This window comes from Oncorhynchus mykiss, chromosome Y (genome assembly GCF_013265735.2).
Source record: "Oncorhynchus mykiss isolate Arlee chromosome Y, USDA_OmykA_1.1, whole genome shotgun sequence".
In the NCBI taxonomy this organism is placed as follows: domain Eukaryota; kingdom Metazoa; phylum Chordata; class Actinopteri; order Salmoniformes; family Salmonidae; genus Oncorhynchus; species Oncorhynchus mykiss.
Window position 1 is genome coordinate 7513186 of NC_048593.1, and position 27335 is coordinate 7540520.

The 27335-nt window shown below is 42.2% G+C and overlaps 2 protein-coding genes and 1 pseudogene across 6 annotated transcripts in view; 2 read left to right on the forward strand and 1 right to left on the reverse strand.

The window, feature by feature from the left end:
- Positions 1–1750: 1750 nt before the first annotated feature.
- On the forward strand, positions 1751–8270 carry LOC110509577 (transcription factor BTF3). Of its 3 annotated transcripts, none has more exons than XM_021590546.2 (6): positions 1751–1862; positions 2965–3033; positions 3220–3333; positions 3545–3746; positions 4143–4199; positions 7931–8270. In XM_021590546.2, the coding sequence occupies exons 1-6, from the start codon at positions 1758–1760 to the stop codon at positions 7975–7977; spliced, it is 594 nt and encodes a 197-aa protein (XP_021446221.1). In that variant the 5' UTR covers positions 1751–1757; the 3' UTR covers positions 7978–8270. The 3 variants fall into 3 exon arrangements, with proteins under 3 accessions (XP_021446221.1, XP_021446223.1, XP_021446224.1); XM_021590548.2 differs by having other exon boundaries at positions 1791–1927; XM_021590549.2 differs by having other exon boundaries at positions 1836–2013.
- Positions 8043–15023, reverse strand: LOC110509578 (annotated as a pseudogene).
- The window catches only part of LOC110509575 (rho guanine nucleotide exchange factor 28), a 111852-nt gene continuing 96373 nt past the window's right edge, over positions 11857–27335 (forward strand). For 2 of the 3 annotated variants that reach the window (XM_036968085.1, XM_036968087.1), the window contains exons 1-2: positions 11857–12361; positions 12805–13395. The gene's annotated coding sequence lies outside the window, so the exon portion shown is untranslated. Of the gene's footprint in view, positions 12362–12804; positions 13396–24389; positions 24697–27335 lie in introns of those variants that run through there. The other variant, XM_036968086.1, reaches the window with a different exon arrangement.

Genomic DNA, 27335 nt, shown 5'->3' on the forward strand with positions numbered 1-27335 from the left:
TAAAGCTATGCCATCAATTTCTCAAATTTTCCAAGCTGTTTAAAGGCACAGTCAACTTCGTGTATGTAAATGTTTGACCAACTGGAATTGTGATACAGTGAACTATATGTGAAATAATCTGTCTGTAAACAATTGTTTGAAAAATGACTTGTGTCATGCACAAAGGAGATGTCCTAACCGACTTGCCAAAACTTTAGTTTGTTAACAAGAAATTTGTGGAGTGGTTGAACACGAGTTTTAATGACTCCAACCTAAGTGTATGTCTGGCTTCAACTATAGATTACGCAGGACCATTCATGGGGAAATTATTTCTGATTTTGATTGATGCGCATTCTAAATGGGTGAATGTGTATCCTGTTCTGCTTCATCCACCACTATTATAGATTGCCTATGACAGAGCTTCAGTAACCAAAGGAGTGAGTGACAACACAACCTGTTTTGTGAGCACTGAAGCACAAGAATTCTCCAGAAACAATGGTATTGTGCATGTGACATCAGCTGCATATCAACCATCTTCAAATAGTCTGGTGGAATGCGCAGTACAGACATTCAAAGAAATTATGAAAAAAAGTGCAGAAGGGAGCATAGCAACAAAAGTGTCACCTGTTCTGTTCAGCTACAGAATAACACCTCAATCCACAACAATGCTTTCTCCTGCTGAGTTGTTGTTAGGTTGTAGACTACGCTCCACACTGGACCTAGTCCGTTCAGATCTGAAATGGAAAGTTGAACGCAAGCAAAACAGACAGAAAGAGAACCATGACAAACGTACCAAGGGCCAAAGTTTTGGAGAGGGGGACCCTATCCTTACCAGAAATGTCAGTCATGGGCCAAAATGTATTCCTGGATTCATAGACTCAGTGACTGGTCCTGTCTCCAACAAGGTAATGTTGGGAGATGGTAAAGTGGTTCGCAGACATGTTGATCAGATTCTTTCCAGACATGAGGGAACAACAAGTGAGTTACTAGTTGTGATGGCAGAGGACCGGCTGGTCTCTAGCTATCCACTTGTTTCTATGGTGCACATTCCACAGATAGAGATCGTAACAAAGGAAACAGTTCAAGAAGAGGAGAACCCAGTTTCAGAGTCAGATACTGAGCCCAGCTCAGAAACAGCTGGTGGCTCCTCCTCTGTTGAGAATGGACGCTATCCCTAGTGTTAGTCACAAAGCTTCAAAGCTGCTTAAAGAACTTTGAACTGTGAACAGGGTAAACTAAAATGCTTGTGAGCATGTGAAATGTAATGTCTATTGTCATGCTTATTGTTTACACTGACTTGTTTAGTTCAGTAGAGTACAGAACAAGTTAAAAAGAATGCTGTTTCAGTTAAAGGAACGTTATTTCAGCATTAGTTCATTTTAATGCAATAAAATAGCATAGGGAATGTCTTCTTATGTTGTATATCCTAAAAAAAAGTTTTTTTGGGGTCGGGGAAGATTTTATATTGAAATCTTAATAAGGGAGGAGGAATGTGGTATTAACACGTCATTACACATACACGCCACCAGGTCGTGTAGCACTTAAGATGTGTACGTGTAATCATTGTTAGATTATTGGGGCGCACCAATACACACGTTGAGTGCAGCTGCGACTGTCTGCCTTTTACACCATGCTCCGGGTTAATCATAAAATAATCAGTTTATATAGAGCTACTCCCTTATTTATTCTAAGGCATAAAGAGTTCCATGAATTATTACATATAGGGCCATCCCTCATTCCCATAAATGAATTAGCCCATCAGCCACTGAGGTATATGAATGACATCAGGCACTTTTGCGGTTGCACGTCTGCCCGCACGTCACTTCCTCCAGCCTCTCTCGCTTCCATCTTGCTCCCCGCGTGTGCTCGCTGCTAGTGTGCAGGTCAGTGAGGAGCTCTAAAATACCTTATTTCCTGCACTGTTTCTGCTCTTCTCCAACTGCACACGGTAAACAATATCCTCGGTTATCAGACCGGTAAAAATCGTGGAGTTTGAGCACAAGTGGGCTTGGTAATGGAGTTTAGAGCTGGGAGGTGAGGTTTGAGTGACAGGTCCAATACCGTTGGCGCTAATCGAATTTAGCAACTTGGTAGCTAGCCAGAGGCAAAAAGCCCGATACATCTGGCTTTTACTTTTCAGTGGTCATCGTCGACATGTCAAATGTATGTAGATATTTAGCTGGCAGTGTTTTTTTTTCATTTTCTCGAAATGTAACTGTTGATGTCCAAAGAACTGGAACAACGGCCTATTAGCATAGTTAGCTACATCAGTGCCTATTATTATCCAGCTAGCTAACGTTAGCTCTCATATCTAAACATAAATAACTTACCAACTAAGTACTGGTAAGTTGGTTGATAGTTTGTCTGCTAGACTTAGACAACATGTAGCTAACGTTGTTAGCTAGCTACAGTTCATTAATTTAAGCCGTGGGTGGCGTCTGCTTTTTTTTGGTTGCAGCTCTGAGTCTTAACGACGTTGGCAAATGTTCTATAACGTTTGCTAGCTGATATGTGATCAACTAGCCAGCTGATACTGCTAGGCAGTTTGGTTGCTAACGTGACATCGTAGTGTTGCCTTTCAAACTTCTCAACCACAATATTGATTTACGGTTTTGGGGATTTTTGCTAAATTACTGTATATCAACAGTACACTCACGTGTGGGGGTGTGCCTTCAACTTGTATTTTCATGCTCAAATTAATTTAGGCTACATGTAACGTTACTAGTGTAAGGAAGGGGAAAGGGGGATATCTAGTCAGTTAAACAGTTGAATGCCTTCAACTGAAATGTGTCTGACTCATTTAACACAACCCTTCTGAATCTGAGAGGTGCGTAGTCCGATGTTAGTCGAAAATAATTTCGGTAAGAAAAATACAGGCTTAAGTGAGGCGGGGCTTACAAAGGTATTACAAATGTAACGTTAGTTAACCAGAAACACATAATCCTAATTATATAATACCAGTAACCCAAATGCTGTCTATTTCAGATGAAAGAAATAATAATGAATCAAGAAAAACTTGCCAAACTTCAGGCACAAGTCCGCATTGGCGGCAAGGTAAGAAAATAAGCCATTAACACACACCAATATCTTCCTATTATGCTCCGATCATGTTTTTCCACCTAGTAACACAGACACTATTTAAAAAAGTCAATATGTTTAAAAAAAATAACGTAATTGTAAAGTTCATCTTGCACCTGGTGTTAAAAGAGCATGCACTTGAATCTGTCTTCTGTTATACAGGGCACCGCTCGCAGAAAGAAGAAGGTCGTGCACAGAACCGCAACAGCAGATGACAAGAAACTTCAGTTCTCCCTAAAGAAACTAGGTGTCAACAATATCTCTGGTATCGAAGAGGTAAGGTCTGGTCAATGGTTAGACTGACCCATTTGCTCTGTAGCCATCTCTTTTTAAATGTATGCTTTTTAAATGTATGCGTTGATCTCTTTGAAAGCAGAGGGTTCTTTTCAAGGCACAACTTAGCTAGCTGCGGTCTGTGAGTTTTCAGAAATGGAGATGTCTAGTGCGACTGCAAGTAACATGGCATAACCATTCTCATTCTTCGCAGGTGAACATGTTTACGAACCAGGGGACAGTGATCCACTTCAACAACCCCAAAGTGCAGGCCTCCCTGGCAGCCAACACCTTCACAATCACTGGCCACGCCGAAACCAAGCAGCTGACAGAGATGCTGCCCAGCATCCTCAACCAGCTGGGAGCAGACAGCCTGACAAGCCTCCGGAGACTGGCTGAGGCTCTACCCAAACAGGGTACGTGTTCCTGGGGGAGGTAGCTGGATGGTGAGGGGGTACTGGCTGAGGCGCTGCCCAAACAGGGTACATGTGTCTGGGGGACATTTCAAAATAGTCTTCACCTCATCTGTTTGATTTGGCCACAGACTTCTGTAGTGTTAGTGTATGTGAGGAGGTGGATTGGTAAACGAAACAGACAGTAATAATTTGAACCTTTTTGCACTTGTAATTGGAATGTTTGGGATTTGAAGTAGGGCTGGAGGTTCTTCGATGGATCTTGAGCACTGCAGGCACTGTAATAGAAATGCCCTTTGTTTGACTTATTCTTCATGATTGGATACATCTTCCTGAAGACGTGAGGCATTTGTACATTGCTCTGCAAGTAGTTTAACATTTCTTATTTCTTCCTCACAGCTGGAGATGGAAAAGCACCAATTGCCCCCATAGAGGAAGAGGATGATGATGTTCCAGGTGAGTTCTATGAAGAGCAGTCTCAACGTGCTGAGGTTGAAACTCAAACAATCACAATCTGAGAATTAACTCAGACTTCTGTTTCCATCCATGTGGGCCGGCACCTGTTTCTCACTAGCCTGTGGCTCCGGCAAACCTGCTCTGACTTTGGGCCAAAGTCAGGCCACTGGTACTTTTCCGCTGGCATTTACATAAAAAATGGCTAGCTGAACTTGTAACACTTTCTCACAAAGCAACTGTCTTGATGTAAAAGTAGTTGATTCTGCTCACCCCAAGTCTTTAGTCACACTCCTGATGGAAACACATTTACACTAGCGTTCATTAACAAAAAGCACTAGTGACACACTGGTGTGGGCTAAGTCTTAGAGGAAAAATCCCCCTAAAACCACTCATTCCTTTAATTTACAGTGTTAAGTATTCTTCATGATTGGATACATCTTCCTGAAGACGTGATTGTGAACAAATGTTTCATTTTGGCATTGTAATAAGGTTGGTAGCAACATGGGGAATCGTTGTGGAAGTCTGTTGCAGCTCAGGTCGACTACAAAATCCACAATGCTCTCTATGGGCTAGCTAGCTAGCAAATGTAGCTACACACAATAATATCAAAGACAATATCAGCATGTGAAGGAGCTAGTTAGCTGTAAAATCGCCTAAACCAACTGCACTATCACTACAATCTCACCATGTTCAACCTGCAGATCGATGTGCCTCAGTGGAGTCGGACATTCGCAACAGCAGATATACTTTTGAGGAGATGGGGAAACGTTGCCCATGCTACGTCAATGGACCGAGCGGTGCTTTCTGAGCGATTCTGGGACAAGCGCTCTTCAAGGAGTGAATGGGAGTCTATTAGGCGCTAGCTCAAAAACCCAACATTGTCACCAATTTCAAGAAGTACAACATTACAAATCTTGTCCAAGATGTGAGAATTAACTTGCTATCTGTAATATCGTGTAACTTTGGATTTGTGTAGTTGCGTACTCGAGGAAAATGGGCACTTTTCTCAACATAGTCCGTTTTGAGAAGGGATTACGTGACTATGAGCTTAGCAACTGCGGGACGCAGCATGACAACGTCAACGCAATTGGTGGGGCGTTATGTCCTCTGTCAACTGCGTTTATTTTCAGCAAACTTGTGTAAATATTTGCATGAACATAAGATTCAACAGACATAAACTGAACAAGTTCCACAGATGTGAGTAACAGAAATTGAATAATGTGTCCCTGAACAAAGGGGGTCAAAATTAAAAGTAACAGTCAGTATCTGGTGTGGCCACCAGCTGCATTAAGTACTGCAGTGCATCTTCTCCTCGTGGACTGTGCCAGATGTTACCCCACTCTTCCACCAAGGCACCTGTAAGTTCCTGGACATTTCTGGGGGGAATAGCCCTCACCCTCCCCGATCCAACAGGTCTCAGACATGCTAAATGGGATTGAGATCCAGGCTCTTTGCTGGCCATGGCAGAACACTGACATTCCTGTCTTGCAGGAAATCACGCACAGAACAAGCAGTATGGCTGGTGGCATTGTCATGCTGGAGGGTCATGTCAGGATGATCCTGCAGGAAGGGTACCACATGAGGGAGGAGGATGTCTTCTGTGTAACGCACAGCGTTGAGATTGCCTGCAATGACAACCAGCTCAGTCCGATGATGCTGTGACACACCGCCCCAGACCATGACGGACCCTCCAACTCCAAATCGATCCCGCTCCAGAGTACAGGCCTCGGTGTAATGCTCATTTCTTCGACAATAAACGTGAATCCAACAATCACCCCTGGTGAAACAAAACCGTGACTCGTCAGTGAAGAGCACTTTTTGCCAGTCCTGTCTGGTCCAGCGACGGGTTTGTGCCCGTAGGTAAAGTTGTTGCCGGTGATGTCTGGTGAGGACCTGCCTTACAACAGGCCTACAAGCCCTCAGTCCAGCCTATTGCGGACAGTCTGAGCACTGATGGAGGGATTGTGCGTTCCTGATGTCCTAAGTTTTCATAACAGTGACCATAATTGCCTACGGTCTGTAAGCTGTTAGTTTCTTAACGACCGTTCCACAGGTTGCATGTTCATTGAACAAGCATGGGAAACAGGGTTTAAATCCTTTACAATGAAGATCTGTGAAGTTATTTGGATTTTTACAAATTCTTTGAAAGACAGGGTCCTGGATGTTTCTTTTTTTGTTGAATTTACGCTCCTTCCTTCATTTGATTCTTATCGCCTTTCTGATATCTTTGGCAACTGCATCATGATATGCACCCTGGACTGAGGCGGACAAATAGGAAAATTCTCTGTTAAATTACACATCTCGAGGTAGGAATATTGCAAAAATGACAGACATTTTAGCAATCTAAAAGTCGTGTTCCTATTACCTTCCAGTGTAGCGAGAGCAACTATCGCAGTGCTAAGTCATACCGGCTGGATTTCTGCCTGCTTGTAATGCCAATAACTCACAAACATGAACTGACCCAGGGAATTGATAGAACATCACTCAGATGCACAAAAACAAAACATTCAACATTGGTGAATCATTCCTTTTAAGAGCTCTCCAGTGATTTCAGTCTCTGCAAACAGAGCGATCCCAAAATTTCAGCTGCGCAAAAGTACGTGGAACTACAGAAACAAAGCAATGTCGGATATGTTGCATACTGTGTGGAGCACTTTAGGTGGAAGTGTAGCAATGGAGGCATCCGTGTGAGAATCACACCAGCCTCTGGCAGTACATTTGACGCCGTCCCACTCCCACCCTTTTGGCATGGATGGACACATCTCTAGCTATTGGTTATTTTTCTCCTCTGCTTATTTCTACTTGACCATAGGTATTGTGTAGGTATCGTCAATAATGGACCTGGTTCTTGGCCTCTTGTGAATTTGCTCAGTGACGTGCTCCTTTGTCTCATCATCACCCACATGTCTAGTTAGTACACATGTTATACTTTCTCTGAAGTCTGCCTCCAGAATAAGTTACATCTGGGCTTTTACTTTCCCTCCAATTAATAAAACCTTGCCAGGGTTTGCTTACTTTTGGGAATTGAAGGGGGTCATGCTCAGGGGATCCAACAATGACTAGAGTAATTGGTGATGTCGGGGTGGTGGGCTTAGTGTTTGAAACGTTGTTCGTTGTTTAGGAGTTCTGAAAGCAGTTTGCTTTTCTTTGTTGGAGAAAATGGGTCCAAACACATGAGGTTGCCATTACAATTACCCACAGCTTTTCCCAGGGCTATCCTTTTCCCGTAACCCAAAGTTTTCTCAAACGATTACACTCCCGTTCAGGGTGAGGAATGGTTGAATCCCGATGACAGTCCATGTCTATGCCATCATGTTATTACTGGAGTTTAGTTTCCCTTTGTGTCCCCCCCCCCCGAGACAGTCTGAATTGTTTCCATTTGAACCCTCAACCCCTCTGAGACATATGGACTTGACAGATTTCAGTCTTCATTGAAAAAATAGGACCCTCCTCGAGATCCTCAGTGCCTTTTTGATCTTCAGTGCCATGATTTTTACATCTGTTTTCTGGAGTTCTGTGTACCTTCCCCTTACAGAGCGAGACTCGTTCTGAGTGTAAAGGGAGAGCTGATTTTGGGGGGGGGGGGGGGGGATTGTACCTGGGATCATGTTTCAGATAAACACTCCTTTTTTTCCTTAAGTGGTCTGAGATTAGTAGAAAGAGGCATGTATGTTTGTATTTAGGCCTGTTTAACCTTACTGACCCACCGTTGGCTCTTGTGTTGTTTTTAGATCTGGTGGAGAATTTCGATGAGGCTTCCAAGGATGAGGCAAACTAAAGAAAAAAAACAGACCTTCAGGAGTCTCAACAGGACTTGACTGGGTTGGATAGGGGCACTAGGCGTTATTTTTTTTATTTGATTTTTTAAAATTTCTTGCCACCTGACTCAAATGCTTTTTTGTGCACTGTGGTGTCCGTGTCCAGTTTGAGTCAGTGAGAGATTGTACGGGTTGTCTGAGGTTCGTGCTCTTCATATTCTCTTCAGCTGTTTCTTCCATGTTACTGAACCTGATTTCTTTGCAGTCTGGCTGAAACCATATCTGGAATAAACATTTTGCTATTGTCAATTTATATTTTCTCTGATTACTTAAATGTTTTAATTGCACCCCATGGTCAACTAAGGCATGGTACAGAGTAGTGCACTGGACTGCCAACAATGTGACTTAAAGGCCATTTACGCTCGCGCTGACGTGCACAGCGTTTACTTTGAATCAATGACTTGTACAGATAAATGGGACATGATCTGTGCACTAAATTTGGTGAAGATGGTTTACAAGGTGTTTATTTACAATAAAGCAGCACCAGCAAAAATCTGAAGGAACATTCTACAACACTAATGTACCCTAGGAAGGCATTTCAACCATATCTTCCAATGAAGTCGGGCAGATAAACACACAAATATGCATTAAACTACAACCTACCTACAGCAGGACCCCCCCTCCCTGGAACACTGCTCTTTTATTAAGCTTTACATATATTTGAAAAAGCTCTGAGGCCGATACGTAAAGCTTAATAAAGAGCAGTGATACTACCAAGAGCAGTGTGCGTGTTTATTTTTTCTGGACATTTTTTTTGTTGCTATGGAAAATGTTTTTATTTTTTATATTTCAGCTCATGTAACATGGGACCAATTTTATTACTATTTATTGTTCGATGTACTTAATTTCACCACAACAGAGCAGTAGCCCGCGAAATGACGTTGCCACGAGCAGCACTGTAGATATTGAGATGCAAGACTTTGTTCCATCACACACAGTATGTGCACAGGTTCGCTGAATGCCGTTACGTGGGAGCTAGGGCACCAAAGCAGCATAGAAGTCGATGCTCTTAGTTGTTGCGGCAGTTGACCCACTAGGCTGTTTTACTTTCATGCCAATACCCTTTTCATGAGGGGCAGAATTCTCAAATGACGTGTGCAATTAACTCAACTTTCAACATCCCCCATTATTAATGCATGATTTGTGCAGACGTTTGGGTTTATGCACTAGTTTCTTACATTGTTACAAAACTCAATAGGACGTCTACCCAAAACAGATACATGGGGTGCCTAAATACTCTCACATGCTTCCTAAACATTTCACACATGAGCCTCAGACGTGCTTCACGATTGTCCTCAGACATTTCTTTCTTCATAATGGCGTCTGCTGTATACTGCATTTCCATTCCCAGGCAATCCTTCCTCATGTCCCCCAGGTTAGTGGCTTTTCCCTGGGCTCTGGTCACTCTCGCATCCCCATCAGCAGCTTCAGTAGATGGGCCTCCATCACCTGTTGAACTGATCAGAGAATAGAGAAGTTTCATGAAAGTTTGAGTATTGTATGAAATCAAAAAGGCAAGTATCCGGTAGAGTTGGTTAAAGGTAAATAGGAAAGCTAGGTTGCTTAACCTGAACTGACAAAGAAAAGGACATAAGAATGCTATCCTCAAACAGAGCAGAGCTCCAAAAGGCAGCCATTTTAAACATTACGTCTCTTATTCCCAGAGTACAAATATCCAAGTAATGAAATTGTAACAGCTACTGGGTTAGTTTGTGCATGGCTTGATTGGGATATGTTTCCATAAATGACATGTCTAGCCTTGGCATACACAGCACCTTACTAACTTGTCCAGCAATTTTAATTGTTAGAGAAATTGACATAGAAAATAGATGTGACAATTGCCTGATACGGTGCATTTCCATTGAGCGTTCTTGTGCAACTAAAAACAGCTGGATGTAATGTCACGCCTAAAAATAACTCTTGCAAAAACCTAGTCTAATAAAAATAGTGGTTGGAGTGTTTCCATGATCCATTTTGGCAAATTGTGCATTAAATTGCCTACAGGTGGTGGGAGGGCATACAGGTGTTCTCAGGTACACTGGGAAAGGCAGCATGAATAGAATGCAAGAATTGACATTCTAATTCTCATGTGCACCTGTAATGATCATGCTGTTTTATCAGCTTTTTAATATGCCACTCCGGTCAGGTGGATGGACTAGCTTGGCAAATAATAAATGCTCACTAACAGGGATGTAAACAAATTTGTGAGCAAAATGAGAGAAGCTGTTTGTGCATATGGAACATTTCTGGGATCTTATTTCAGCTCATGAAACCAGTGGAGCTTCGTAGTTATGTGATGACATCACGTACCTTCTAAATTATTCTGCAATCAGCATTTAAGTTGATTTTCTATATAAAAAAAAAAAAAAGTTTGACATTCAAAATCCACCCGTCGAACCCATGTCGCTTTAGAATATTTCTCCTATAGCTGTCGTTGCCATTATGTATTTTTTTGGCAACATTGCTTGTCAAATAAACCTGGGTCAATGGAAACCTGCCTATTGTTATACACTGACTAGAAGGAACTTTCACCAAATACCCTTGTTTCTTTCAAAATATTCTAATATGTAGTTAAGAGTTGTCTGTCTGCACCATATGTATCTTTATGAAAGTAGACCTGGCAAAAGACAAGTAATGAACTGCTATATTTCTGCTTTATGTATGCATAGAGTACAATACCTCTTGTGAAAGGATTCATGATATTTCAACCTGTTTTTTATTTATTTATTTTTATTTTACCTTTTATTTAACCAGGTAGGCAAGTTGAGAACAAGTTCTCATTTACAATTGTGACCTGGCCAAAGCAGTTCGACAGATACAACGACAGAGTTACACATGGAGTAAAACAAACATACAGTCAATAATACAGTATAAACAAGTCTATATACAATGTGAGCAAATGAGGTGAGAAGGGAGGTAAAGGCAAAAAAGGCCATGGTGGCAAGGTAAATACAATATAGCAAGTGAAACACTGGAATGGTAGTTTTGCAATGGAAGAATGTGCAAAGTAGAAATAAAAATAATGGGGTGCAAAGGAGCAAAATAAATAAATTAAATACAGTTGGGAAAGAGGTAGTTGTTTGGGCTAAATTATAGGTGGGCTATGTACAGGTGCAGTAATCTGTGAGCTGCTCTGACAGTTGGTGCTTAAAGCTAGTGAGGGAGATAAGTGTTTCCAGTTTCAGAGATTTTTGTAGCTCGTTCCAGTCATTGGCAGCAGAGAACTGGAAAGAGGCGGCCAAAGAAAGAATTGGTTTTGGGGGTGACTAGAGAGATATACCTGCTGGAGCGTGTGCTACAGGTGGGAGATGCTATGGTGACCAGCGAGCTGAGATAAGGGGGGACTTTACCTAGCAGGGTCTTGTAGATGACATGGAGCCAGTGGATTTGGCGACGAGTATGAAGCGAGGGCCAGCCAACGAGAGCGTACAGGTCGCAATGGTGGGTAGTATATGGGGCTTTGGTGACAAAACGGATTGCACTGTGATAGACTGCATCCAATTTGTTGAGTAGGGTATTGGAGGCTATTTTGTAAATGACATCGCCAAAGTCGAGGATTGGTAGGATGGTCAGTTTTACAAGGGTATGTTTGGCAGCATGAGTGAAGGATGCTTTGTTGCGAAATAGGAAGCCAATTCTAGATTTAACTTTGGATTGGAGATGTTTGATATGGGTCTGGAAGGAGAGTTTACAGTCTAACCAGACACCTAAGTATTTGTAGTTGTCCACGTATTCTAAGTCAGAGCCGTCCAGAGTAGTGATGTTGGACAGGCGGGTAGGTGCAGGTAGCGATCGGTTGAAGAGCATGCATTTAGTTTTACTTGTATTTAAGAGCAATTGGAGGCCACGGAAGGAGAGTTGTATGGCATTGAAGCTTGCCTGGAGGGTTGTTAACAGTGTCCAAAGAAGGGCCGGAAGTATACAGAATTCATGATAAGTATATAGCCTATAAATGATATGAAATGCATATTTGTATACCATTCCTATGGCCCATTTGCCACAGCCATATCCATAGCGTTGAAGCCAGAGTCGGACTCCACTTTCTGTGACAGGAAAGGTTTGAATTCATCAGATGACAGACCTGTCTACACAAATACAGCCTACATCTAAACAATTTACCTAAACATTTAAGTCAGTTTCAGATAACTGCCATTGCTGTTGATAAGTACAGTATGTCTGCTGAGTGGAAGGTCAGCCAGCCAGTCAGTCCTTACCCAGGAGGATTTCCACACAGGGTACATGGTTCCCATGGACAGCGTAGAGCACGGGAGCCCCGCCGTTCTGAAACCAACCCACAAACACTGCATCACATTCGGGCAAACACCTTGGGCAGCCTCCAGAAAGGTAAGCTCACCACATTCACATCACTGATTTGGGGGATCCATTTGTCTACATAAGCCATACACAAGAATACAGTTTAAAATCCTGAATCAGCTAACTTTCCTACCCAGTCATATTCATTGACGTCCACCCCACAATCGATGAGCATCTTCACGATGTCTGTATATCCCTTACTGCATGCCAGAGACAGAGCACTCTCTCTGCCTTTAGCCAACAGGTTGGGGTCTGCTCCCTAAAGGAAGAGAACATGGAGACAGACCATAAGTGAGAAAAGTCAGGTCTAAGCGGCCCATTTAGTCAAAACATGATTTCAACAATGTGGTGTTTTGCTGTTATGTGCATTTTATAACAATGTCTGACTATATTTCTGTACCATGTTGTTCAAATTAATTTAGTAATTTGCTGAGTTATTCGTCTCAACATGTCATTGTGCTTACATTCTGAAGCAGGAATTCTATGACTGCAATCTGTCCATGTGCTGCAGCCCACATCAGAGGGGGTGAAGCCTTCCTCATCCTGCAGGTTAATCAGTCTCTACAGCCATACAAACACCAAAGCAATCAGTAACACGTTCCGTTCCACATCTTTCAAGTCAACCAGTGAGAGCCATATTATAGACGTTCTTGAGTGCATATTGTTCTTACCAACTGTTAATTATGTGACTGCATGGTTCTAAGGAGCCCGACAACATCAAAACAAATAGAACTCCACCTTGAGGACATCCTCACCTTGTTCAATCCTGCTGGCTAGGAAAACCATTTCACCCTGTGCTGCTAGCTGATGAATGGACAGAGCTGGAAAGATCATAGTTCAGAGGTCAAGCAGCCATCGTTCAATGTTAGATTCAGGTATGGTTTGTGTTGTCATGTTTGAGGCTAAATGATGTGACAAATCTAGGATAAACGCAGTCATATAGGTCCGACCTCTAAATTGGAAGTCTGTGGACAAAGAAACCACCTTTAGTTTAAGATGAGCTCAGGTACTTACAGTGGACCAGAAGAGGAGTGGAGGACACTTCGTTACCACGGTGCTTGTTGGTGAGTGTTGTCGACTGTTTGATGGGAGAGAAGTGTTTGGTGGTGGACGGGGTATAAACATGACGCACTTGTATCCCCGGTGAGGGTGAAGTCAGAATATTACACTCGGCTGAAAGGGAAAAGAGGCAGCAGCATCATCAAACATTAGCTTCGTTCAATTGAGCAGCAAAATACCTCCTGATTTATCTGGGATCAAATTAGCCTAAAATCATGGCTCTCAGTTCCACTAAATTACACATAACTAAGTCATTGAACGAAGACGTCTTCTACGGGGTAGTTTTAAGACCAACGCTCGGCCTGAACATTTACACGCATATCAGTGAGAATGTATATATATATTGTAACATTTATACACCTTTTTATAGGGTTAGTGTTCCTACGTAGCCATTTCTCAATGTTACAGCTCGTGTTTTAAGCAAGACCGAAGGACCACCTGTTCTAATTCAGTATCTAGCGTGCTCCGAACACCTGTATTGTAACGCTAACGGTAGAAGGCCGCCAGAAACATGTCAGTGAAAATACTGTCGGCTTGCAACTGTGAGAAAGCCGGTTATGCTTAGCGTTTGTGAAAATTATTTGCATGTGATATGAGAAGTAAAGGGCTTTGTTTCTAGAACCGTTTCGTGATTGAGAGTCGATTCACGTTTAATTTTGATATTTTGTGCTGCGGGTCTACCTCTGAAAATAACACAAGGTCCTTGGACTCTTGACTGAGGGAGTAACGGTAGGCACCTTTAATAATAGTACTGGGGGATAGGGTAAAACATGCGAATTGCATTGTAATACCAATGAGTGCGTCAACAGTTGGTAGTTAGTTGGTACCTTTAAATAAAACAGAAGCCACCTCCAAATCGGAGTTGACCTGGTCCTGGATGTTTTTGCTGTCCTCCTCGTTGAGTGACTTGAGCATACGTTCATATCGAAGCGGTTGGGCAGAATGAACTTGATCCCCATGGCCACGTTCTGTGCACCTGTGTTGTCCGCACTTCCACCCGGGTGCTCCGACTTGATGCCACTCATATCTGGCATCACACATATCCCCTCCATCTCCTCTGAGACCGAACTGGTCCTGCCTGGTACCAAACCTTTGTCCATGACTGAGTAGTTAGAGTCAACAGGGTCGACTCAGTGCTGGGTGGATGTGATGGCGACTGTCTTGGTTAACGAAGACTTTGTTTACCACATCGAGTGTGCCATAAGATAAGTCAGTGAAAGCCTAGAATAAATTAAAACGTAACATCAGCATTGGGTAGGCCGAGGGTTAGTGCTAATATGCATAAACCCACAGGAGAGAGTGGTTGCAAGAGAACAGACAAGGATCATTCCTAATTAACAACATAGGATCAAATCAGTCCAGAGGCTTACATCGTTACATTTTAGGGCCTAGCTAGCTGACTTACCATTACTGGTAGTTAGGTAATATTTTGAAATAAATAATAAAGACGAGACCAAACAGACCGACTAGTGTTAGCTAGCCCAAGATTGGCCAACTCGTTGAACGAGACGTAGCTAGCTAAGTGTTAGCAAGCTAGCTAACAGACCCAGTATCATCCATTGCAAGCAACCTAACGTACTGATTAGAAGCACAACTTACACCGTTGTTAGTGATTTACATTTAATAATAATAATTTCTTACTAAGTAGCTAACACATTTTGTGTAATGTCCACCGATGGTGCAAGGAGTTGATAGCAGGCTTTCCACTTGTTTCTCGCGCATGAGCACTATAGTTTTTTTCTCTTCATAATGTGCCAAACTGTAAAACCAGGTATGTGAACAATAAAACATTCGAAAACATGCTTTATTCTAGCGCGACACTTACAATTATTGAAAACATACAGAAAAATATTTTGTATTTTAGCAAATTTGCCAATGAATGACACTTAATAACCAAGCCTCTTTTTTTGTTTTTGTTTTTTAATTGTCCATATTCTGGTTGCGAAGCCCTATCCGCATACAAATCTTTGAGGCCTTGGGGACCTGTGTTTTACTTGTGTGTCAGCTCCAAAAACCTAACCTGGGTGAATTAAAGTTTTACCATGACATTTTGCAATGTTTTTGTTAATCCATTTTAATACGAAAGCTTGGATAATAGATTAGGCTAGACTGGTTACTCTGCTGTGAGATTACCATCTGAAGCACAAAGATCACAGTTTTGGTCAAATGCTAAAAATTGGTTTATGCGATGCAAAAAAAATTTGGACCACAGGTTCATTAGAACAATTTCTCAATTTTCCTTGAATGAAATGGCTCATTGTAAACCAAAGACAAAGGAGCTGATCGTGGTCTACGGGCCGAACAGGCCCCCATTAACATCGACTGGGCTGTAGTTGAGCAGGTCCCCCTCAGGAGACTGAAAAGATTTGGCATGCGTCTCCAGATCCTCAAAGTTCTACAGCTGCACCATCGAGAGCATCCTGACCGGTTGCATCACCGCCTGGTATGGCCACTGTTAGCCAGCCGACTGTAAGGCGCTACAGAGGGTAGTGCGTACGCCCCAGTACATCACGGGGGCCAAACTTCCTGCCATCCAGGACCTATATACTAGGCGGTGTCAGAGGAAGGGCCAAGTCATAATAAACTGTTCTCTCTGCTACCACACGACAAGCAGTACAGGAACGCCAATTAGACCCCTGAAGCCATAAGACTGCTGAACAATTAATCAAATTACCCCCCTTGTTTTTTCACTGCTACTCGCTGTTTCTTATCTATACATAGTAACCTTACACCAGGTTGAAATTACCTTGACTAACCTGTAACCCCACACATTAGTGTTATTTTATTGTTACTTTTAATTAAAACATTTTTACTTTTGTTTTATTTTCTTAACCAATAACGCAGTTCAAGAAATAGAGTTAAGGGCTTGTAAAATAAGCATTTCACTCAGCGCATGTGACAAATAAATGGGAATTTATTTGAATCACAGAAGATGGAAACAGGCATATTAGAAGTGTGCCAGGTGTTTATCCAATCTTTGATTTTCTCTCATAAGCACGTTTCATGTTACTCTTTTCATTCTCAACTTAAAGTAATAGAGCAGTAGAGTATGTAGGTTTGTAGAAATGTATATGGTACCATTCAGATCAAATTAAAAACATTTATTGACCCAGCTAGCTATCTTTAGTGTTTCCTTTGTGCTGCAAAGTCTCTACATGTCACCATTTGAAGCATTTTACTTCTGCTTGAATAATCTGGAATTACTCATTCGTTTGAAAGGTCAGAGGTTTCCCCTTCACTGGTCAAAGTTGCAACATGCTAATCTGATTTAGGGGGATATGCCAAATATTTCTCCCTAATCTGTCAAGTCCTGCCATAGAGGAGTGTAGTCCTAAATTAAGCGCCATTCGCTTTTGTTTTTGTCTGAGTTTTCATAGCTAAACCCCTGTCCAGATCAGGAAATTAGGGGCCACCTCTCTATCTTAACCGCTAATATTTATGTGGCTATTTTCAAATGCTGCTAATTTAGCTCATAAAACACAACTTTATATTTTGGTTAGGGATCAATTGGCCAAGCAATATATATTATTTGATTTCTTTCTGTGGATTTCTGATCTGGTACAAAGGATCAAAAGCTAAATCAATCTGCTATCAACATTTGTCTCACCACAGCTTGCTTTCTTTTGGTTGTTTATACCTGAGTAACAGGTATTACCAGTATTTTTTTGTATGGTCATGGTAAATAGCTTGTTTTTGAATAGGTGACAATAGTTTGTCAACAGCGACCCATTCTAGTCAGGTCTTTCGTGACATCACAACTATTTCTGGGAATTACGCCTTCCTGAAACTAACTATGCAATGCAAACCATAAGACATGTGAATGTCACATTCATTATGCTAGGTAACTTCCTCCTTACCAGAAGATCCCCTGTAGGAAAGTAACCCATGACTGTGGAGTTGGTAGATTTAATAGATCAGTTTCACCTATTGTGTGTTGGTTGACTTTACTTTCTTACGTACGTGGCCTTGGCTTTCAAAGTTTGTTTATTTTGAGGTGACTGTGAGGCATGTCTACAAATCTGCTGCAAAGTGGGGATTTCCTAACTACGTATTTAGGCTTATGTTGCCTGGATGAAAACAGTTTTTCAGCCCCTGCCCTGTCGTATTTATGCAGTTCATCAGTCCCATAACCTCCGCTAGTGACATACACTTTGGCAGCATTTTAGACAGGCAGCCCAATTCCCATCTTTTTTTCACTAATTGATCTTTTGACCAATCAGATCAGCTCTGAAAAAGATATGATGTGATTGGTCAAAAGACCAATTAGTGGAACAAATATCAGAATGGGCTGCCTGTGTGAATGCAGCCTAAATAACCTCTAACCTGTTTGCTGTGTGTGCATAATCTCTCTCTCTCTCTGCATGCTTACACACAAATAAAGCAAATATGTTTTCATAATGATGTATCATTGTGTGTCAAAGTGAATAACACTATTCAGCCAAGGCATATCGTGCATGTCTACAGTTGGGATTACCACCAATTGAGGGGCATGAATGAAACACGTGCCCTTTAGGTTAGAAGTCAACTGGTTGCCATCAATATATTTCATTCACTTATATCATGGTGTCTGATCAAAGATAAAAAGCCTTATAGGTCAATAAGTCTGAACAAGAAAAGTTGAGTAGGGAAATGTTTTATTTTCCTCCTTCTATTAATAGAAATGTACAGCACCCCAAGAGCGACAGGGATAGCTTTTACAGTATTTTAGTTGAGGTAATGAATCAACTTAAATAGTACACCACCATCTCAAACCAAACACGTTTTGTGACTTTCCAGCCATGTGTTTTTGAGAGGTTACGAAGAGCTTTAGGAACTGAATTTGCTCAAGTAAAACTAACCATAAGCTGTTGTTCTTGGAAGGCAAAGGTAATGATGTCCTTGCAGTGATATCAAGGAGAGAGGCAGAGTTATGGGGGTTGATCAGGGGCTAGCCTAGCTGTGGCAGTAAAGGGGGCTTTTAGCTTATAACGGGGTTGGAGAGGGGGCTGGAGTAGGGTGGGTAACAACAAGGGAGTGAACAGGCAGGAACAAGGGGTGACCATGGTATTCTTATCTTTTCTTATTTTTGTTGCATTGTCGAGAAGGCACCTGCAAGTAATCATTTTGTTGGACGATGTATCAAATCAAATTTTATTTATCACGTGCCGAATACAACAGTGAAATGTTTACTTACAAGCCCTTAACCAACAGTGCAGTTTTAAGAAAATAGAGTTAGTAAAATATTTACTAAATAAACTAAAGTAAAAAATTATTGATAAAAGTTACACAAAATAATAATGAGGCTATATACAGGTACTGAGTCAATGTGCGAGTGTACAGGTTAGAAGTTTACTATGCGTATACCATACATACGACTAATAAAACTTGAAACTAGTCGTAGACCATGGAATGATCTGGGATGCTGCTGGTTGGTACACCTGCTTCTTCCAGTCCATAAAACCTTATGAGCAGGCTTCTCTGGGGCCTTGTTGCCAGCAGCACCAACAGGCCTACTCACAGCGCCTGGGTCCTTTGTGCCTCCCGTGCCTGGTCCTCTGCCTCCTGCTGTTTTGTGCTGGACGACTGTAGCCCATGACGTGATTTCACACAACACAACCAGCCACGGCAGAAAGAGAGGGGGTTTTGTCCCAGGACCCTCTTTTGTGCTGTTGTTTAGTTTGTTTGTTTTCAGAGTTTCTAATGAAGAAGGCCACGAGTTGTGGTCCGTCACTGCCGCAGTAGGGACACCAGGGGGTCTGGAGAAAAAAAAGCTTCCAGGTCAATAGCATGGAGCAAATCGCCTCGCTCTAATATCTCTGTCAGTTATCACACGCAACTCCGGCCTCAGTTGCCTTGTTCCCCCAGCATGTGAAGGGCACTCGCGTGATAAGTCTGCGCTCTTGCTGTGACCATAACTCCTACTCCTCACGGCATCTACAGGATAGCCTACTGAGTTGACTGTTAACTCAACTAACACTCAGCTATTGAAACAATGATGCTGAGCTGACCTCAACCCTCTAGCAGGCTGAACTATGTTAAATCTGATTATTGGTGCATACTCATTTATGTCTGGAAAATGCCACAACCACAATTTATTCTAATGTCTTTCACATGTAATCTATGTGAGTAAATGTAATCCGAATGATAATATATCATCCATCATACATTCTTCACTTTATACCAAAAATTGGATGTGGCAACCAGTTCCAAAATATTGCTGAAACAGACTGGCAACCGGGCTAATAGAGAACCTAAACTGTGCTTGTATGACAAATATATGTTGCTAACATATAACATAAATGTCAATGGATGTGTAAGAGGAAGGTAAACAGATCTACGTTTCAGGTTTTACCCAAGCTCTTTACTCAATTGGTGTTTGGTAACTGGGACTAGATCTGCACCTAGGGGCCACCTTACCCCAATCTTGTTATAATTTTCCCCCAGTATGTGATAAAATCTAATGAACACATGGGGGCAGTATCGACCAATCTGACACACCGGCACTTGGCTTGCAACGAATCAAGTTCACGATGAGTAACTGAGCTGAAATTGTTGCTATTGAATGTGACGTCAAACAATGAGTTGGCGAGTCTGATTGTACTTAAAGCGTCAGTGTTTTTTATTGTCTTCATAAAATAATATTTAAGTGTATTTTTCATGTACTGAGTATAAGAGATGCATTTTAGAAAACAACGTGTCATACAGTATATATTCAGTCATGTACTCTCATGTCATCTATTGTGTCCAGTTGCACATGTGGGATTAGTGATTTTGACTGCAGATGGCAGAACTGGTTCAGTCCAATAACCTTGATGAATGAAGTGTTGTCATCCGCGGGGCTGAGTCCCCTCTCACACATTTCTCCATTCATTCAATAATTGCTGCAGGCAATTTGGGTTACAAGCTGCACTCAATGGTACAACTGTAGTGGTCTCTGCCTGGTATTCAACTGTTTCCCCAGAACCTGCACACATTATAGGCCTACTCATAGCTTTATATTTGTTTATGGTTGTACTGCTGCTACTGCTGTTGTTGCTGCCAATGAGCTGTAGCCTAAACTGATTCTCCAGTCCATGTTTGCTCAATTTGAGTTAATGGGTTAAGCAGGAAGGGCGGTAACTCCATTTGGACTCCCTCTCATTTCCTCCCGTTGCTATGGGCACTAGTATGAGTAATGACCTTGTATACATGAGTGCAGCAATAAGTTAGTGGAGAACAGCAAGATATGTTTTCAGTATGGGAGGGGGTTGGGCTCACTTATGGTGGACCATATGGGAGGGCAAGCAGTGTAATAGAAAGTGCAACACTCACTAGCCTTCCCATGCAAATTTTGGATGGCATACAAATATAACTCCCCATGGAAATAAATAGTTCTGTACGGATTCATTCTTATGTTGTTCATTTGTAATTAGGCTACCTTTCTACCATGTAATGGGCTACTGTAAAAATAAAAAATGTTGGAAACATTTTCAAGACTAGTCTCTTCAGGAGGCACTGATAAGGGAACATATTTTATTTTCTACATTTCCTTCAGAAACTATTCATACTCTGACTTATTCCACATTTTGTTGTGTTACAGCCTGAATTCAAAATGGATGAACTTGTTTTTTTCTCTCTCACCCATCTACACAAAATACCCCATAATGGCAAAGTGAAAACATGTTTTGAGAAAGGTTTGCAAATGTATTGAAATTGAAATACAGATATATCATGTACATAAGTATTCACACCCCTTTGCTATGTGCTTCTACAAAGTATTGACTCAGGGGTGCTAATACTTATTTAACCCTTGTGTAGTCTTAACATTCTGTTTACTACCTTATCCTAAGGGTAAAAAATGACCTGCCTTCACTAAACCCCTAAAATAAAGTAGCTTAATTGAATTGTAAACCCCAAATCTGTTTTGCATGAAGAAACAACTTGTCATTCATCACAAACTTTGTGAATATCTGGGTTTCCCATTTTCAAAATGCAAAAAGACTGCATTTAATCAGTGGACACCACTTGTTTTTACTACAACATACCTGTCATAATTGTTTTCTTTACTTTATTATTATTGCTAAAGGTACTGCATAGGTGTAAACATCCATTTGTCTTTAGCAAGAGATAGCACTTGTATAGCCTAAGAAAGTAGAAAAAATGTGCAGAAAGTAGTTTTGAATGCATTTTATTGAAAGGAAACGAGTCATACTTTTTTGGCAACATAGTGATATATTCTTATATACTGTACAATGAGAAATTCAACTACAAAATACTAGTATTCTCCCATTTTTTTAAACCATTGCCCCATCCACAAGGTGTAAAAACAACAACAATAAGTAAGAATAAAAGAAGATAATAGATACAAAAGAAGAACGTGAAGAACATAAATCATTCAACTCTAATTAGCACATGTAGGACAGTATGCAAGTGTGTGTGCATGGACAGATGTATTTCTCAGATGTGCAGAACATAGTATTTGTTTTACAGTCCTTCCTTGGGGGACAGAATTGGCATCTCCTCTTGCCTGCCCCAGCTGCAGCCTCAGGTGGATCAGGACAAGATTCAGCCCCCTGAACAGCTTTCACAAGCACTGCAGAGGCTGCTGTGTGGGGGAGACACTCCCTTCTTTGAAGTGCCTTTCCCAGCTGCTCCAGGAACACCCTCCTCTTGTTCTGCTTATCAGGGATCCAGGTAGGGTTTATCTTGTTCCATATCATGCAGGAATTGTATGAGGATACATCTATGATGTTATGGAAGATGACCAGGGGCCAGCGGGCAGTCATCCTCCTGCAGCTGTAAGTTACAATCACCTTGTCCAGGTTGTCTACGCCTCCTTTGTTGTGGTTGAGGTCCAGGATGATGGCTGGATTCCTGTCCTCGCGATCACTGATCTCAGCTGTTTTGTGCAGTGTACTCAGGAGGACCACATTCTTGTGGGGAGGTAAGAAACTAGAGTGGTGGTGGGGGTGAAGGCAAACTTTGATGAGAAGGCCTCTCTCCCTCTTGTTGCGAAGAGTGCAGGGGGGAGCTTAGGCTTGTTCTTTCTAACTGTACCAACCATGGTAATCTTTCTCTTCGGGGGCTGCTGGCTGAGCTCATAAGAGGTGAAGAAATTGTCACACGTGACATTGTGCCCCCTCAGTCCATCTGTCACATCAAGCACAACCCGCATCCCCTGGTTCTTATCCGGGCCTCCACTGGTCAGCTTCCCTGTGTAGACTTGCATCTTCCAAGCGTAGCTGGATTGTGCGTCACAGGCCACTCATATGCCATACTTTGCTGGCTTGCTGGGCATATACTGCCGGAAAGAACAGTGACCTTTTGACAAAAGAGATTACTATCAGTAATTAGTATCAGTGTCACAGAAAACAATCACATAAATCAAGGATATTACAGCAATACATAATAAAATGAACAGTGAAAATCACTTACATTACAGATATGAAAATAAAAATGTACCTCTGAATGGAACCAGTTGCTTATCCACTGTTACTTCAGGCCCAGGGTTGTAGAGGATTGTCAGATGCTCAATCCACTTCTCCCAGACCTCTCTTATGGTCGTTCGTTTGTCTCTCACACGTCTTGCAGGTGAGAGACCGTAGCATTCTTGAGAATGTGTGAAAGACTCAGTGGCATCGTGGCACTGAAAATCGCCCTTCCACTCTCAGCATCCCAGAGACTACATGTAGCCTCGCCTTGGGACCTATACACACCCGCTAAGATTAGCAGCCCTATGTAGGCACGCAGGTCAATCTCATCCATCTTTTTCCAGTTGTCTCCATATTTACGGACACCCTGCAAATTTGTCATCTCCAGGATGATTTTTTCGAAGGCTGGTGTGATGAACCTGTAGAATGTTGAGGCGATGTCCTGGGCATGGGCAACCGCATGTCTTGTGGGCTCTGGGGTCATCCTTATGATATTTTGTGCTGCCATCCTGCCCTGGTTGTCATATGGTGACAAGGACCATGTTATTTTGCTGTTCTTTGACAGAAATGTCTCTCTTTCTGCTTGGGGGATTTCTTCATCTGAAGATGATGCATTGTGCTCTGGGTTGTATTCTTCCCCATCTTCTTCAGATACCTCCTCCTCTTCTAAATAATTTGTTTCCTTATTCCTCCTGGACATCTTAATAAATCAGGTCTACGACCTGTTGGGCACTGAAACGTGCACTCATGGCTTCAGCAAAGAGAGAACTGGGGGGACTGTCATCTGCAGCACCTTTATAGCCTCTGACTGCATTCCCCATTAGTAAACAATGCTTTCAAGAAATGTTTATTTTGTCTGTGAACTTGGGTCATGTGTGGGGTCGTGGAGGGGAGATGCTGCACATGCACAAGAAAGTTAAACTATTAGCACACAATCTCAATTTATCATTGTGTGTGTGTGTGTGTCTTTGTGGTTTTTGTGGTGTGTAAATGGTTTTATAACTGCCGGGTCAAAAATGACCCTTAAGACAATCTTTGTACCCTGGTGGTGTACAGCTTCATTGGAAATATGAACAAAGACGATGTTTCACTTTATCTAATGTTGGGGTCACTCTAGGAAATGTAATCAAAATTGATTTACAACAACAAAAAAACGATGTCATATATTTTGAAATCAGGCTGTAACACAACAAAATGTGGAATAAGTCAAGGGGCATGAATACTTTCTGAAGGCACTGTACGTACATAGTAAACCGAGTCCCACTCACCAGGACCTCACCTGTGAATTAAACGTGGAAATCAAGTGGCGTCATGTCTCCCATCTCATCCAGGTCCGTGGACACGTAACGGTATAATTGACCCGTAGAGGGGAGACCTGCAGCTTCACTGATCAACCCTGTCAACACAGAAAATACTAGATTATTGTTAATTTCTTAGCCGAGAATGTCACTGTAAAATAGCTCCAAATATCATCAGCAAAATCCGAGAGCGCAGCGCGTTAAGTGGCGTGACATTGATAGAGTTCGATGCGCCATGATTTTTGTGTTATTAGCACATAAAAACATGGTGCTTATTTCTACATATAGTACATCATTAATGAGGGACTGGGTTGTCACTGATGGAGGAGGGGCTGGACCGCCACGCACGGTGGAGGAGAGGGCCGGCAGAACGAGCCTGGCAGCGGTGCTTAGGGAAACCCAGTTCTCCAAAAATAAAGTTTGCCTACACTCTTCGTACCGAACTGAAGACTTCACGAAATCGATTCGCAAACTGTCGTGTTATTGATCGTTTTTACTATTACCTATTGGGGGGAATTAGTCAACGTTGAGACTTTTAGGAGATAGATAGGACGTTGGAAAGTGATCGCTCAACTTTCTACACAGGAAGCGCTTTCAACAGGTCTAGCGGACGACTCAGGTAAAGTTAAATCCGACAACACAATGTTGCGCTTTGCATCTAGTCTAGCAAAAAAAATATAGACAGACAATTTGTAATATATAACCCCATTCAAAATGCAAGCAGTTGTATGCCAACGCTCTTCCAATAGTGCATAGGCATAGGCTAGCTGACTACAGGCAGATGATGATGTTACAATGCGTTATAAATACGTATATCACGGTGTACTGCTGAGGTTGGGCTCTCTAGAGTACAGTTCCTCAAGGTTTCTTCCATACCTTTGCAGTTATTTGCCACTGACACCCTGAGCTTTTCTTTCTAGACACTTGGGTCCAGCAAGGTTTTTGTTAAACACTTTTTGACAAATGCAATACAATGACAAAATGTGCCGCAGTGTTAGTTCCTAATGTATTGTTAGAGGGAGGTAAATTGTTCCATAAGGTCTTGGATAAGGATCTATGTTTTGGACTCCAGTGAGTGTTGATAATGCATTGTGTATAGAGCTGTTTCACGTTCTTGTACACGTAGGAAAAAAAGGTGCTATCAAGAACATAAACGAGTTCTTTGTCTGTCCCCATAGGATAACCCTTTGAAGAACACTTTTTGGTTCCAGGTAGAACCCTTTTAGGTTCAATGTAAAAACCCTTTTCACAGAAGGTTCTACATGGAACCCAAATAGGGTTCTTTCTACCTGGAAGTGGAACCAAATCGTTTTTTTTCTTATAAGGGAGCACGTGTCAGGTTGACATAGTTTTAATATATTAAAACTGTCTGCAACTTTAATAGCATCATAAATCAGGTTGAAAAAGACGTGTCTAGTGGTTTTCCTATCTTAGTTCACCTGCATATCAGCCCTTACTGAAGCAGAATGGTTTTGTTTCCTAGACTGAGGACTCACACTGTGCTTGTCTTGGCAGCTGTGTTACATTGTCATCATTCCAGCTTGCATCCCGTTCTCAGGGGCCATGAATCAACACATCAATGAGCATTTAGCTAGATGTTCCTGAGAATCATTTCTATCTCACAACCACACCTGTGCCAAATGCACCAAAGACAATGAGCTGCTACATTTTGGAATTACCAAACGATATGGTGAAATCAAGATTCACCAGTTCAGGTAATGTACAGTTGACGTAGGTGTTGTCATGTGACAGTAACCAGATTCATTGCCACTTGACCTCTCAGGATGTTGACATTTGAAAATATTTGGGTACATGACCAGATGTCAAAACTTGTGTTCCTTCTGGTTTTGACATGTTTGTTCTCTATTGTGTAGAGAGTGACTGGTTAGTCATTGTTCACATCAGTTAGTCTCCTCAGGCCCAGTGTCTGGCTAGGGGCCAAAATCAGGTTTCTTACACACAGACTCACTAAAGAGTAGAGCGGTCAGGGTTAGGAGGACGTCACAACACCTGAGGCTTTTTCAAGGCGAGTGGTGTATGCAGGGCTCTAAATTAATATTTTCCCAACGTAAAAAAAAGTTAAAAGCACAACATACAATCTAGGATATTTTTAAATGATTGAGATATATATAGTAAGAGATCAGTCATTCATTTCTATGATCATTGATCTTTTGAAAAAGCTATTTCCTTTCTTTCTGTGCCCCCAAATGTCTAGATATACTGGTAAAGTAACCAGGTTGTTAGCTAGCTAGCTAATGAGGTAACATGACTGAACAAGGTGTAAACAAATGCCTGAGTGGTTTTGGAGCAACCCACGACATGGTTTATGAACAGGGCCTAAAAACTAACTTTTTGGTCCACCAGCCATTGTGGCAGGTAGATGAAAAAAAATCTACCAGCCACTCATTCATTACCTGACACTTATAATTATTACCAGCCAATGCATTTATTTGCCATAATAACACCAACAACAAGTACGGTTTCTCGGCTTTGTTTTTGCAGATTTCGGATTTTCCCCAGATTTTCTTCACGTTTTCACAAAAAAAAATCACTTATTTTAATAGAACATCCGATTTGGTTGTTTTTCCAAGTCCACAACAATCCTTAAACCACATCAGGAGATGACATTTGAGGTCTGGGAAGAAAATAAAAAACATATTTTTGTAACGGCTGTTGGAAGGAGAAGGTGAGGACCAAGATGCAGGAAGGAGACGGAGAGACGGCCTGGTCCTTGGAGGAGGCACAGGATAGACCGGGCCGTGGAAGCGCACTGGAGGTCTCGAATTAAGGGCCTGCACAACCCTTCCTGGCTGGATGGTGATTCTAGTCCGGCATGTGCGGGGCGCAGGCACAGGACGCACTGGGCTGTGCAGACACACAGGAGACACAGGATATCTTGGCCCGAGGAGACGCACTGGAGGTCTGGAGAGCAGGGCTGGCACCATCCGTCCTGGCTGGATCCTCACCCTAGCCCGGCAGATGCGGGGAGCTGGGATGTTGCGCACCGGGCTAAGAACGCGTACTGGAGACACCGTGCGCTCCACCGCATAACACGGTGCCTGACCAGTACGATCCCCGCCATGGTAAGCACGTCTTGGAGAGCTGTAGCGCCAAGCTGGCACAGGACGTGCAGGGCTAGGGAGGCGCACAGGAGGCCTGGTGCGTGGGGCTGGCCTGACTCCTGACTCTGCCACACTCCCCGTGTGCCCCCCCCAAGAAATGTTGGGGGCTTCCTTGCCAGCCGTGTTCCCTCATATC

Excerpts from the sequence above, each read along its gene's own strand:
- LOC110509577 (XM_021590546.2), top strand. The coding sequence starts at position 1,758 with ATGACATCAGGCACTTTTGCGGTTGCACGTCTGCCCGCACGTCACTTC. Across the intron at positions 3,747-4,142 it reads TGAGGCTCTACCCAAACAGG|CTGGAGATGGAAAAGCACCA; the intron begins GTACGTGTTCCT and ends TCTTCCTCACAG. Across the intron at positions 4,200-7,930 it reads AGAGGATGATGATGTTCCAG|ATCTGGTGGAGAATTTCGAT; the intron begins GTGAGTTCTATG and ends TGTTGTTTTTAG.